The 14,847-nt window shown below is 44.0% G+C and overlaps 1 protein-coding gene across 4 annotated transcripts in view; it reads left to right on the forward strand.

The window, feature by feature from the left end:
* The window catches only part of fpgs (folylpolyglutamate synthase), a 52,430-nt gene that overhangs the window by 33,862 nt on the left and 3,721 nt on the right, over window positions 1–14,847 (forward strand). For 2 of the 4 annotated variants that reach the window (XM_041193751.1, XM_041193749.1), the window contains exons 13-17: window positions 1,681–1,733; window positions 3,773–3,848; window positions 8,762–8,828; window positions 10,315–10,738; window positions 11,272–12,285. In XM_041193751.1, the coding sequence (XP_041049685.1) occupies window positions 1,681–1,733; window positions 3,773–3,848; window positions 8,762–8,828; window positions 10,315–10,738; window positions 11,272–11,302 (651 nt within the window). In that variant the 3' untranslated portion in view covers window positions 11,303–12,285. Of the gene's footprint in view, window positions 1–1,680; window positions 1,734–3,772; window positions 3,849–8,761; window positions 8,829–10,314; window positions 12,286–14,847 lie in introns of those variants that run through there. The other 2 variants (XR_005943810.1, XM_041193750.1) reach the window with 2 other exon arrangements.

The raw sequence follows: 14,847 nt of genomic DNA on the forward strand, positions 1-14,847 counted from the left end.
TTGGGTGGTGGTGGTGGTGGAGAGGTACAGCTGGGTGGTGGTGGTGGAGAGGTACAGTTGGGTGGTGGTGGCGGAGAGGTACAGCTGGGTGGTGGTGGTGGTGGAGAGGTACAGCTGGGTGGTGGTGGTGGAGAGATACAGTTGGGTGGTGGTGGTGGAGAGGTACAGCTGGGTGGTGGTGGTGGTGGTGGAGAGGTACAGCTGGGCGGTGGTGGCGGAGAGGTACAGCTGGGTGGTGGTGGTGGTGGTGGAGAGGTACAGTTGGGTAGTGGTGGCGGAGAGGTACAGTTGGGTGATGGTGGCGGAGAGGTACAGTTGGGTGGTGGTGGTGGCGGAGAGGTACAGCTGGGTGGTGGTGGCGGAGAGGTACAGCTGGGTGGTGGTGGTGGTGGTGGAGAGGTACAGCTGGGTGGTGGTGGTGGTGGTGGTGGAGAGGTACAGTTGGGTGGTGGTGGTGGAGAGGTACAGTTGGGTGGTGGTGGTGGAGAGGTACAGTTGGGTGGTGGTGGTGGAGAGGTACAGCTGGGTGGTGGTGGTGGTGGTGGTGGAGAGGTACAGCTGGGTGGTGGTGGTGGTGGTGGTGGAGAGGTACAGTTGGGTGGTGGTGGCGGAGAGGTACAGTTGGGTGGTGGCGGAGAGGTACAGCTGGGTGGTGGTGGTGGTGGCGGAGAGGTACAGCTGGGTGGTGGTGGTGGTGGTGGTGGAGAGGTACAGTTGGGTGGTGGTGGCGGAGAGGTACAGCTGGGTGGTGGTGGTGGTGGTGGAGAGGTACAGTTGGGTGGTGGTGGTGGAGAGGTACAGTTGGGTGGTGGTGGTAGAGAGGTACAGTTGGGTGGTGGTGGTGGAGAGGTACAGCTGGGTGGTGGTGGTGGTGGTGGAGAGGTACAGTTGGGTGGTGGTGGCGGAGAGGTACAGTTGGGTGGTGGTGGCGGAGAGGTACAGTTGGGTGGTGGTGGCGGAGAGGTACAGCTGGGTGGTGGTGGTGGCGGAGAGGTACAGCTGGGTGGTGGTGGTGGCGGAGAGGTACAGTTGGGTGGTGGTGGTGGCGGAGAGGTACAGCTGGGTGGTGGTGGCGGAGAGGTACAGCTGGGTGGTGGTGGCGGAGAGGTACAGTTGGGTGGTGGTGGTGGTGGCGGAGAGGTACAGCTGGGTGGTGGTGGTGGTGGCGGAGAGGTACAGTTGGGTGGTGGAACATACGCATGAGTGGGGTCCCACAAGGCTGCGCACAACTGAAGATAATGGTGCCGGAACAGGAAGACAAGTCACTGCAGGTTATTGTTGGATAGCAAAAGGTAGAACCAAACAACAATAATCCCCCTGAGTTGGATAATGAAGGAGATAGAGGCGTTGGAGGAGCATGGTTTGGTCAGTGAGGGGCGATAAACCATCCCAGTACCAGAAGGTGTTTGATACCTTTGGTTAAAGCCGTTTCCTCAGTGGCAGAAACCTGATCGAGAGATTGTGGGAAAGATGGGCACGGATTTTGCAGCTGACGTGCCCAAGACATTTGGAGAGCAGAGAGGTTGTATTTGGGATTGGTGGCTTCCAGAGATAGATGGATGGTGTTTGCGGTTATGTTTGAGGAGTGGGTATGAAGAGAGGGATAAAGTTATACAAGAAGTTATGCTCCTTACAGGTTTGTTCTCTGGGTTTGATTTTTGACTCTGGTCTTGTTTTCAGGCCTGTGTCAAGTGGTTTCGGGAACGTTCTTTGAAGGAGGCGAAAGCTGCAAGGTGAGTCCCTGCTGTTTTCATTGATCAGACTGTACTATAATACTGTGCCTGGGCACATTGCACCTGCTAGTTACTTACATCATAGCAGCTTCCTCCACCCCACTTCAGACACCTCAGTCACTGAAAGCACTGCCTGGCATCTTACTGAATCAGAAAGGTCCCAGGCTCGATCTTGTCTGTGCTGAGTTAGCGAATCTCCATTTAGGCAGCAGTTGGGTGTTAAAATGTCCAAGGCGTGGGGGTGGTGTTTGGTGTTAGGGGTGGGGCTCGGGTGGGGGAACAAACATCAGCCATAATTTTCTGATCATTGTCCAGATATACCTGCTAGAAGCAGGTGTGTGATGGTTGGGTGAGGGCAAGGGATCAAGATTGGGGTATGGCGGGAACCCCATTATGGTTCATGGGGCCAGAGGTGCATTCTGTCGTTCTTATTGCTTTTGCCAAATTCTATACTGGATAGGCTTCCTTGGGTTTACTAACACAGTTTGGGCTATCTGTCTCGTTATCTCACTCAAACCTCCCAGTAAGGTCTGGGCAGTGGGTCCCATCAACCCACCCCAACCTGCTCCTTCATGATCTGGGCTGTGTCCCATTACCTCACCCTACCATCCCAGCAAGATGGGACTGTACTGCATTGGTTCAGACAGGCTCTCCACACTCATCACCATCCGTGCATGTGGAGGCTTGTTCTAAAACTAAAATGCCCTTACTTTATGAAAGGAAAATACTGCAGATATTGGAAATCTGAAATAAGAACATTCTGGAAATACTAAGCACAGGGGGAGGTGGTGGCGTAGTGGCATTGTCACTGGACTGGTATACCAGGGATTCCGGGTAATGCTTTGGAGACCCGGGTTCAAATTGCAACATGGCAGATGGTGAAACTTGAATTCAATAAAAACCTGGAATTAAAAGCCTAATGGTGACTATGAAACCATTGCCGATTGTTGTAAAACCCCATCTGGTTCACTAATGTCCTTTAGGGAAGGAAATATGCCATCCTTACCTGGTTTGGCCTACACGTGACTGCAGATCCAAAGCAATGTGGTTGACTCTGAAATGCCCTCTGAACAAGGGCAGTTAGGGATGGGCAATAACTGCTGACCTGACCAGCGATGCCACATCCCATAACTGAATTAAAAAAGCAAATCTGGCAGCACCCGTGGCAAAAGAAACAGAGGTAAGGTTTCAGGTTGACCTGCTGAGTAGTTGCAGCATTCTATTTATGATAGCTTGTGACCAGAATTTTAGACAGTGCCCCAGATAGATTTCTGGGCACCATGTGCTTTGTGCAGATTCAGCACTACTTCCTGGAAATATTCAGACACCCATTTGGATTGACCTGTCAGCCCCCCTCGCCAAACATTTCCTATTGTGGTTATTTTGATGGCTGAGCTCAACAGTGTTTAAACCATTGCTTTTAATGGTTCACCCTGGAGCCTGTAGTCAAGAAAGGCAGTCAAGAAAGATGCCAAGGCAACAGTTGGTACCTGTTGAATTATACTGCAGACTGGGTTAGTTCAAAGTGGACCTTATAAAGAGGGTGGCTGTATTCACTGTTTGAGTAGCCTGATCCTTTTTCCTTTTCTGTGTGCTAGTATTTCATTTCTCTCAGTATCTGGAAAGGTACAGTCCCACATAAACTATCTTGCTGGGATGGTATGGTGAAGTAATGGGACACAGCCCAGATCATGAAGGAGTAGGTTGGGGTGGGTTGATGGGACTCACTGCCTAGACCTTACTGGGAGGTTTGAGTGAGTTAATGAGACAGATAGTCCAGACTCTGGCTGGGGGAAGGAGCATGAGTAATACGGACACAGTCCATACCCTTTGGAGGGGTTTGGGGAATAATGGGGCACACTGCCCAGATTCTGCTAGTAGGGTTGGGGAAGGTAATGGAACACACAGCCCAGACTCAATGTTTTGACGTGCGGGTAATGGGACACATTGCCCCAGACCCTGGGAAGTAAGGAATCAGAAGCTGCCGGTGTGAAGTTGGTATCATGGTGTCTGATTATTGAGCTGTTCTTTCCTGGCAGAGGACCCATGGTACAAGTGCTGCTGTTCAACACAACGGGAGAACGAGATGCTGCCGCTCTCCTTAAACTGCTCATGGTAAGAATGGGCTGCACAATGTGTGCTGTGGGCACGCGGGTGGGGGGGGGAGGCGGCAGTTGATCTGGTTATTCAGCGTGTTGGAGGGTTACAGTGTTAAAAATAGGGAGACACTTATTCACACCCAAGAGTTTGGAGTTCAGCTTTACCACTGCAACCTCATCTACCAGTTGGTTACCAAATAAGAAGTTAAGAAATAGGAGCAAGAATAGCCCTTCAAGCTTGCTCATTCACTGGGTAAGACCATGGCTGATCTGCATCAAGTCCACTTTCCCGCCTATCTCCACATCCCTTGATTTCCTTGGTGCCCAGCAATCTATCGATCTCTTTCTTGAATTGATTCAATGACTGTGTGCATCGACAGCTGTGGGTAGAGAATTCCTTTACCCTCTTGAGTGAAGAAATTTCTCCAGTCTTAAATGGCTGACTCCTTATCCTGAGACTGTGAACCCCCTAGCTCTAGTCTCTCAGCATCCACCCGGCAAACCCTCGAAGAACTTTTTTCTGTTTCACCTCTTCAGAGAGGATAGGCTTGTGACACTCAATCTCTCCTTATAGGACAGGCACCCCTGTCATCTCAGGAATCAGTCTGAAAGTCACAATGGTAGAAGCTTGGATCCTGTGTGCTGTGCAGCAAGTAGATTACTAAAACAATGGGCAGGGGAAGAAATAACTTGCAATAGGAGAAGAAACATGATTTTCTTTACCTCTTCCTGTGGGTTACCATCAGAAGTTTCTTAGGTCAGGTTTCAAATAGTTTTAAACAAAGGACTTGCATTCACATCGAGCTGTCATGACCACCGGATGTCTCGAAGCGCTTTACGGTCAGTGAATTACTTTTTGAAGTATAATTACTGTTATAATGTAGGAAATGCAGCAGCCACTTTGCAAACAGCAAGCTCCCACAAACAGCAAAGTGATCATGGTCAGATGATATTTTTCTTTTGTGTGATGTTGATTGATGGATAAATATTGGCCAGGGCTTCAGGGATAACTCCCCTACACTCTTCAGAAATTGTGTTATGGGATCTTGCACATCCACCCGAGGAGGCAGAAGGGGCTTCGGCTTAATGCCTCATCTGAAAGATGGCAGCACCCGTGGCAGTACTCTCTCAGTACTGAACTGGGGTGTCATTCCTTGATTTTTGTGCTCAAACCCTGGAGCAGGACTTGAACCTTGTGATTCAGAAGTGAGAGTGCTACCAACTGAGCCATGGCTGACACTCAGTTTTGGGTGCCATCCTTCCAGAAAAGTGTACATGCAATGGAAGGGGAACGGAGGAGAAACACAAGGATGATCCCGGGGAACAGGGGGAGACGGTGGCGTAGCGGTAATGTCACTGAACTGGTAATCCAGAGGCCCAGGTGAATTCTCTGGGGACCTGGGTTCAAATCCCACCATGGCAGCTGATGGAATTTAAATTCAATAAATAAAATCCTGAATTAAAAATGCTAATCTCCCTGATGGTGAACATGAAACTATCATCGATTGTCATTTTTTTTTTAAAAAAAAAACAACCCATCTTGTTCACTAATGCCCCTCAGGAAAGGAAATCTGCTGTCCTCACCCATGTGAGGCCTGGCCTCCATGTGACTCCAGACCCACAGCAATGTAGTTGACCCTTAATTGCCTTCTGAAATGACTGAGCGAGTCACTCAGTTCAAGGGCAATTTAAGATGGGCAACAAACACTGCCACCGCCCACACCCCATGAAAGGACGAAAAAAAGAACTGGGTGGCACACGGAGCTTTAGATTCATAACAGGGGACCAAGAGGATTAAGGTGCCTGAATGAGTACGTGAATGAGTTTGGGTAGTCGTAGTGGGCCGCAGCCTACAGCACGAAAAGTGCCTGTGCTTTGGCATTAAGTGACCACGTCACTTAAATGGTTGGTGTGAGAAATGTGAAAAATACCTCACTGATGTGGTAGCGAGCGCTCTTCTGAGGTTGATGGGTTTAATTGAATTTAACCAGGTAGCAGGAACTCATTGTTGATAATGTACCTATTACAAGTACATGCAAAAAGGATAGGAAAAGATTATCAAGCAACCCCCCCCCCCCCCCCCCCCCCCCACCCAGGTCCCCCATCCCCACCCGTCCAGCACTGATCAAACCACATTCAACATTTATCCATTCAGCAATCACACGGTTCATTCCAGGGGTTGTGAATCTTTAGAATTCTAAACCCCAGATGGATGTGGGTGCCCAGTCGTTGCGTATATTCAAGGCTGATTCAGGACTGAGTGATGGATTTTGGATGCTAAGGGGAAGTCGCAAGATATGGGGACAGTGCAGGCAAGTGGAATTGAGTTAGAAGTTCAGCTGCGATTTTATTGAATGGAGGGGAAGGCTCGGGGCGGGGGGGGTGCGTATGACCTACTCCTTCAACTTGATTGAAACATATGAGACCCTGAGGGGTCTGGACAGGGTGGATGTGGAGAGGATGTTTCCTCTTGTGGGAAAATCTAGAACTCGGGTCACTGTTTAAAAATAAGAAGTCATCCATTTAAAACAGAGATGAGGTGAAATTTTTTTCACCGAGGGTTGAGAGTCTTTGGAACTCTCTTCCTGAAAAGGTGGTGGAAACAGAGCCTTTGAATATTTTTAAGGTAGGGGTGGATAGATTTTTGGTAAACAAGGGGGTGAAAGGTGGTAGGTGGGACGCAGATTTCAGGTTACTATCAAGTCAGCCATGATCTTATTAAATGGTGGAGCAGGCTCGAGGGGCTGAGTGGCCTACTCCTGCTCCTTGTTCATATGTACTCCTCTGATTAGCTCTTGTTTTCTGAGAGAGTTAAAACTGAACCCAGAGAATTTTAATACGGTTCTTGTTACCCCTGCCTAATTCAGGCAACACTATTTGCTATTCACCTGAAAGTCTATCCAGGATGGCCCCACAATCTCTAGGAAGAGATTTTTGTGTTTCTCGCACAACAGCTGAGAAAAGCCGATTCTCATAGAATTCGGCAGATCCAGCCTGTACAGTGAAATGTGAATCACGTTTAAAACACTTTCTGTCCAGTTTCTGTAATTTTATTTGCCTGTATAACAGGAAAGATGATGAAGAGTCATAAGATATGAATAAAAATAGTTCCATGGTCCCAACTATAATTTGCACTCCTAAATTGTCTAGTTAGCCCACTTGTGGACTACAAATCAAACCCCACAACTCGGCATGTACCAGCTGCAAGTTTCTGTCTCCACTTCCCCATCTGCATTTTTATATGGTTCCTTGGAATTTCATTCTGAGAGCTTGTGTTTTGCTCTGAAATCTGCAGTGATTAAAGGAGGCAGCTCAGCACCGGTACCTCATGGGCAATAAATTCTGACCTTGCCAGCAATGCCCACGTGCCATGAACAAATAAAACAAAAGCAGTTGACTGTCAGTTGCTTTGTGTACACAAGTGTAACATAAGGTAGTGTTCCTTTCCTTTGTGTTTATTTTCGTTTCCAACTCTTCAGTGAAGCCTTTGACTTCCTCTTCCAGTGCCACGGATGATTGGAAATTGAAATCAGAGTTCCCGCAAGTCATGGAAAATCTGGATAAGTCATGCAATTTGTAAATGACCTTTCCAGGCTTGGAAATTTCCATAAATAGCCATAGTCATTGAAAAGTAATGGAATTTTATAAAGACAGGGATGAGACTTTTCTCACTTTGGGCAGAACTCGCACCTTTTCCAATGTTTTTCTGACGTCCACTTCGCCCTCTCTGCAATTACTTTACTTTGCATGTTCGAAGGCAGTACAGGTTCTCCTCCTGCCTGATTCTGTCCATTGTCACCACTGATTGGCTGCTTTGTAGACTGCCAGAACAACCATAGTCATTAGCCTGAGTAGCCTGTCAATCGGTAAGCAAGGTAAGACAGAACAGCAACGAGCACTTGGTGGAGGATGTGACATCCAAAATGATGCTGCATGTGTATAGCCAAAGGCCCAATTGCCCCAAACTTTCTTTCCCCTTGAGACCTCCTGAAAATTTCTTGGAATTTTATTTTACTAAAGCTGGAGGAACTTTGTGAAATACTTTACTTTCTTTGATATTTCTGTGTAGCCCCACTTGTCGGTTGCTGTTTCAATTTGTGTGCACATGGATCCCTTCACTTGCCTCACGTTCAACCTTTCATACCATTGTGTCCAAGTTCTGTTCCTTTAAGTGATGATGCCCCATCAGACTGAATTGTTTCTGTGAACGTTGAAGTCATAAATGACGTGCAGTGCATAACTTGTTTCTCACACTTGGATACTTCTTGTATTTTAGATTGTACAGGATAGTACAACATAAGTGTTAATGTTGTGTCTCTAGTTCCATTAATCCTTTTTTCTACGATGCCTCCATATTTCCTTTCAAATGTATTTCTCTTTTTTAAAAGTAGATATGTTTGCAGGGTGGAAAACATTGGACCCTAATCCCCTCTGCCACAAAATCATATAGTACAAAGTATTACTGCTAGAGCAGAAAGCTCAGCACCTGTTTATGGCCCCTGAATTAGCATGATGTCCCCTTCCCCAAATGGTCCATGTGAAATGATGCCACTTGAGCTCAGATACATGGAACAAAGAAGGAGGAAGAGGAAGCAATAAAAGGGGGTGAGTTTGCCTAAGGGAATGTTGTGTCACAAAGGATAGAAGAAGCTCGAGAAGAAATGCTAAGTGATGAAAGGAGATACTTCAAATAAGTACTCCAAGTCAGTCAGTTAAAGTGATGTCACCTTTTAATGTAACTCTACCTCTTCATTCTGACTGAATCCCTGATTTCAGCTGAAACAAGCAAATGGTGAGTCTGAGAGCTTTCGGTGGTTGCTTTTATAGATAAAGATGATCAGAGTTGGTGCTTAATGTAGGCAGACGGAGGGTGGAATTATTGGAGTCTTGCCTACAGCTAATAAAAGAACCTTGTGTGGTTTCTTTCAGCCTTGTCAGTTTGATTTTGCAGTTTTCTGCCCCAATCTCTTGGACGTGGTACAGAACCCTAATGCTGGTAAGTGCAGTTCTGGTAAATCACTTGTTTTGAAATGTGTGTTATAAAAAGTGAAACTTTTTAGGAGTTCTGTTGACTGATCAGTGGGTAAGAGGCCTAATTAGGGATTGTATTGAGCCAAACAGACCAATTACATAGTGAAGTATTATTCTGTTAGAGTATTTGGAAACATTTGCCCTTCTGTCTGAGAGAATCAGTGAAAGGTGTTAGACCAATGCGCTGAAGTATAAAGATAGCTGACCCATCTTTTCAACAGAATGTAAATCACCTTGGTCAAGAAACAAATCGGCTGCAGTGGTATCTGATCAATACTGGGGACCTTTTTGTCCCCATGATGCTTGGTACCGTTTCAGCTCTTGAGTGATGATTAAAAAATTACACTTAAGATGAGAATTCACTTCAGAAAAGGTTGTGCTGTGGGGGAATCCGACAGAAGTGTTCAAAATTGCGAGAGGTTGTGAAATTTTAAATAGGGAAGGATTTTCACTTGCTGGTTAGTTAGTAACAAGGGACTGCTAAGATTCAAGATTAGTAACAGAAATATAACAGCATAGATACAATTAAGATGAGCTAGCTAAATACGTGAGGGAGAAAGGAATAGAGGACTGCAGTGGTTCAACAAGGTGGCCCACTGACACCTTTTCAAGAGCAGTTAGGGATGGGCAATAAATGCTGACCTTGCCAGCGACACACTCACATCTCATGAATGAATAATGGAAAAAAAAATATTGATTGGGTTCAATGAAGAAGGATGTTGGGAGGCTCATGTAGAGCATAAGCACAAGCTGTTCGGCTGAATGATCTGTTTCTGTGCTGTAAATGTTATGAAAATAGAAAATCTACAATTTCATTTGGCACAGGATGACTGGTGTGAAAAATTTAAAAACTTTAATTGGCACAGTACTAAGGTGGTGTTGAGGCACTTTATTGGAACTGGGACAATGCAGAGAAGTGTTTCCAAATGTTTTCAGTCTGGATGTTATTTTATTACTGATTCAAGTTTTGTAAAGCTTAGCAAATTAAACCACAAGAGTTTTAATTTTGTTTATTTTTGAGATGTTAAGAGGCATCCCCCATTGCTTCAGTGACCTTTTTAAATCTTCGTATGAATTTCTAGTAACTGGCACAACCTATCAGTTTGGCTCAGTTGGTGGAGCTCCCAACTCTTTAGCCAGCTAGGTCGACATCAGTTTAGTGGTGAAATGGTGTTAGATTATTGGAGGACACATTAAACTGAAGTTCCGTCCTCTCAGATAACTCAGGTGCACAATAAAGTTTTTATGACCTCATTTGAAGAGCAGGATCTTTGTTCCCAGTATCTAAACCTCCAAAATAAAATTAACTAGTCATTCATTGCAATGCAGTGCTCTGCATCTGGCAATGTCTTGTTTGTGAACTCTAGCATCCTTTATATAGATGAGCACAAAATATTTGCAAGAGAAAAACTGTTGATTTAGGTTTGACACGCAAGATTTTGTTTTCTCAGATCAGAAAAATTACACAGTGTCTCTGGAGAACATGCTGAGCCGTTGCCTTGAGAACCATCGTGCCTGGTGTAAACTCACAGAAGTGAAACATGACCATTTATGGAGCCTTCCATGCAGTACCCTCGAGGGCAAAACCACATTAGTTAAGAAGGGTGATTTGGATGAGGAAATGCTACTGTTGCATGAACCGGAGCGTGAGCCGATAACCGCTCGTGCACTTGTCTTCCCTTGCATCAACAATGCCCTGCAGTGGATAACACAAGGACGCGACCCTAACCTCCAGCTTTCATTGGCCAATCCACACAATGTACAACTGGCGGGAGCTGCAACACTGAAGGAAGCTTCTACAATACAAATCCTGATCACGGGAAGCCTTCATCTTGTGGGCGGGTGCCTGAAACTTCTTGACCAGTCATTGTCTCAGTAAAAGCTCCTTTCTTTTTTTTTTCAGACCTTGCTGTATGTACCTATAAGGATGAGGTGAGGTAGGGGAACAGTTTCTAGGTCTGGGACATTATCTGTTGTACTCAACTATATTCAAATACTAAGTACCTTGATGTAAAACGGTTAACACAAAAGCAGAGGTAACGATATTGAATGAGTGGAATCTTGCATTTCATTTCGCGAGAAGGTAGATGCCAGTCATGGGGATAATCCCAGAACGTAGATTTTCAGATAGATTTTATGTGTGAAGTGTAGATCAGGCTTTTAAGCCTAACAGGAGTGTACTGGTTAAATTTTTGCACATTAATTATTTAAAAGAAAAAGTCTTAATTTTTATGGGTCTTAAAAGCAAACTGGAAAGTAAGCCTGATGCAGTTTAGTGGAGTGGCACATTCCCTTTGTCACTGCTGTGGCTGAGAATAGTTGCACAAGAATACTTAAGATAACTTAACCTCTGATTTTTCTTTCTTCCTTTCACTCTTGGGATTGCATCGCCACCGATGGCGCAGCAGGAATCGGAAGCCCGTATGTGAGGGAGTTTGAACGCTTCCGTGTGCACCTTGTGACTGTTATGATGGGTCTCCTTTTCAGCTTTTATTTTGAAGGTAGCCAAAAGAAAACAGAATTAAAAAAGAACAGCGATTTTAAAAAAATCTTTAAAATAATCAAATCACTGAAAGTGTCCCAGTACAAGTTGTGATGAAACATTACTGAACACTACCAACTATGTTAAGAAGCCCAGGATGAGGGAGTAATAGTTATAATTGACAACCTGATGGGATCTTCCATATAAAGTGGAGTTTGGCTTGCTACTGCATAAATTCAATGTACAAAGCTGAGTAGGTAGGAGATGTTCCACAATCTGGTTGTCATTTCTAGGCAGAGTCTCCATCAAGGGTCTTCCCAGGAATTTCACCAACAAGGATCTGTGGTACTAGGATAGGAGAATGGTCAACTTGCACAGACATTGCTTGAAGGCAGGCCAAATGTATTTGTACAGTCTTCTCCATGTCCACAAAGACTCACCAACATGGAATTAAATCTGCCTTTGCAGATCTCATTTGACTAACTTGTGGAAAGGATATTATTATTTTTGTTTAAATTCCTTCTGGTTCCAACCCATCCATTCATAATCTAAGAGGAGTAACTGAAGAGATTCCCAACTTGAGACTGGTCCTGTGCCCATTACCATATGAAAAGTGCAGGTAAAGACCAACTTGTCAATCAGCCTGTACTACATGGTTATAATAATGCCTTGTGGATCGAGGTAAAGTCACATCCTACTCAGATGAATTCGTATCTCTTGGGTTTAGGGGAAGAAAAATAAAAAACCAAGACAATTAGGTGGAAATAAATGAATATATTTCTCACCGTTGTGTCGTCAACAATTCACCAAGGCGCTCCTTCGACAACATCTTCCAAACCTGTGACCCCTATCACTTAGAAGGACAAGGGCAGCAGACACATGGGAACACCACCAGCTGCATGTTCCCTTGCAAGCCACATACCATCCTGACTTGGAACTATATCACCATTCCTTCACTGTCACAAGGTCAAAATCCCGGAACTCCCTTCCTAACACCTTATGGACTGCAGCAGTTCAAGAAGGCAGCTCACCACCACCTTCTCAAGGGCAATTGGGGATGAGCAGTAAATGCTGGCCTAACCAGCAGCACCCACATCCCATGAACAAACTTTTAAAAAAATTCCCAGCATGTTGCAGAGGAGAAGGAGCATGGCCATGTGAACTTAACATGTTATGTCAGTGTGGTGGGATACCAGTGTGTGTGTATCAGTGATTCTAGTGCATGGTGTATTTGAGATGAGCTCAGCAACAGAGTGGAGGAATGATTGGAAGGCAAGTCACCAAGGGTTGCTCTTGTGCAACATCTAGTGGTTTGCTGCAAAGTAGCATTGCTGAAACCTGAAGTGATTACACTGGTAATGTTGCAGAGCTACATGATCTATTTTTTTAAAAAAATGAATTAAATTTTTAAAAATTGAAGTGCCAAAGTTGGTATATACCTTTTGTGAAATTGCATGTTCTCAGCCCCAAACTTCTTGAGACAGAGCATGCTGTGCAAGACTGTACCAACAGTGGCAAGCTCTATCCTTTGGTTATTGCATTGCTCATCAATGATGGTTTTGGTTTTTGTCTGTTTATTTCATATTTTAACAAGATTCTCTGATTCAGAATGTATTCCAGTTTTGACATTGGTGGAAACTTGATTAGTTTTTCCCTCGGATTAGAGTAACCATGTGCAAGCTCCCATCTCTGATTTCTTACAGTCACTATGGAGATTCACTAAGTGAAAGCCCAAGCCCTTCCCTCTGCCCATCTGCCAGAGGAACTGCTATTCATATCTTAGCAGCCAGCTGTCAAGCGGCCTTTAGTTGGGCCTCCAAGAGGGCATTCCAGTGATTTGAGAATAATACCATTAATAGAATGATCTTTAACTTAAGAAAATATCCATGCAGTTGAAAGCTTATGATCTGATCTCCAGAATAAGTAGCTATTTTGGATATTGTAACCATATTAGTAGACTGTATAAAACCTATGGTTGTCACTGGCTGCTAATGAGAGATGTTACTTCCTTCTAAAGACAAGCAGCTTTGGTAAGTAATTCTAAATAGTGATTGTTCAAAAGGAACAGGAAAGTATTTAAGAACAGCTGTCAAACTCCTAATTTATATAGTGGAAAAACATCACCCTACTGTATACTTACAGCAGTTCTACATCTAATTGAGTGATGTGATGGATTCGCTGTAAGAACGGGTGGTGTCAAACTGTAAAAAAAACCCACAATCCCCATGTTTTCACTGTGTGTAGAATCTGATTAACCAACCACAAGCTGCGTTGGCATAATTTTTCCCTATAACATGCACTGATTACAAGGAAAATGTAGTCTGTTATAACCAGATTATACATGAACCTTTTTTTGGAAGATAAACCATTAATTCTTTTTCTCACATGTAACATGAACTATTTACAACCTGGAAATATACTTGGAATTCCAGCAGCATTTTTGCATGTATTAAATGTGAACAATCGATTTGGTCATTTGTGTGAAGCTGATTCACAAGTACTTATGTGGATCTGTTGCTCTGTTACCTTGATTTTATGCCGTGATCATCACAAAACATAGTGTAATTGTTAATTGCCATGACAAATCATTAACCAACGGAAAACCTGTTAATGGGGACTAAAAAAGCAATCTCATATTTCCAGAACAGCAGCACTATCCCAAATTTCCACACCTGGCTGTTTCTCTGCTTTGTTGTTTTTATACTTCAAAATTTGCTGATATAGAAACAACCTTTTAAGCAGATATTTTCACTGACCTCAATTCATATCACTGGAACAGGATTTTTGAGTGATGCCACCAAAAAGCTCATACAAAATTTCTACTCTGGGTGGATCAAAGGAGCAGTTTGAATGATTAACATGCAAGAATAGGGGCTGGTGGTGGGAAAGAAGGAATAATTTTAAATGCTTGTAAGCATTTCCTTTTTAAAAAATATGAAATGTCAATTAAGACTGATAATTTTCCTCCAAGGATCTCACAGGCAGGAGTGTCTGTTTCCTTCCAATTTCTTGTGCGTTTCTTTCATTTTAAATTTAGAGCAGTGACATCAAGAATTTATTCAGAAAATTAATTTCTGCTCTGAGTTTTTAAAAAGACATTTATTTTTGCATTTTTACTTTGTAAGTAATAACTCGAGTTTCTACTGACAGTTGATCCAAACGAATCAACAAGTTTAATGCATTATCAGATTGATAACTTGAAATGGTGCTTGTAATGTAATTGGTTTGAATGATTTCAAAATAAATGATGACTGAAAAAGTAATTCTAATTAATTCAATGCAAAGTTTTTATGATTTTGCTGTAAGTTGTTTTACTGCACTGTTTGTGAAATGTGCATTAAAGGACCAAATTTCTTTTCCCCAGGTGGCTTTAATGCAAATCAGTACATAGCTTTTGAGTTGAGCGGATCTTCGTTTAATACCACAAGAATACCCTAAAATTAATGAACTGCTGTGGTCCTGGGTTTCCTTGCTATCTTCAGCACTCACTGTTTAACACCAT

Source organism: Carcharodon carcharias, chromosome 8, assembly GCF_017639515.1.
Source record: "Carcharodon carcharias isolate sCarCar2 chromosome 8, sCarCar2.pri, whole genome shotgun sequence".
In the NCBI taxonomy this organism is placed as follows: Eukaryota; Metazoa; Chordata; class Chondrichthyes; order Lamniformes; family Lamnidae; genus Carcharodon; species Carcharodon carcharias.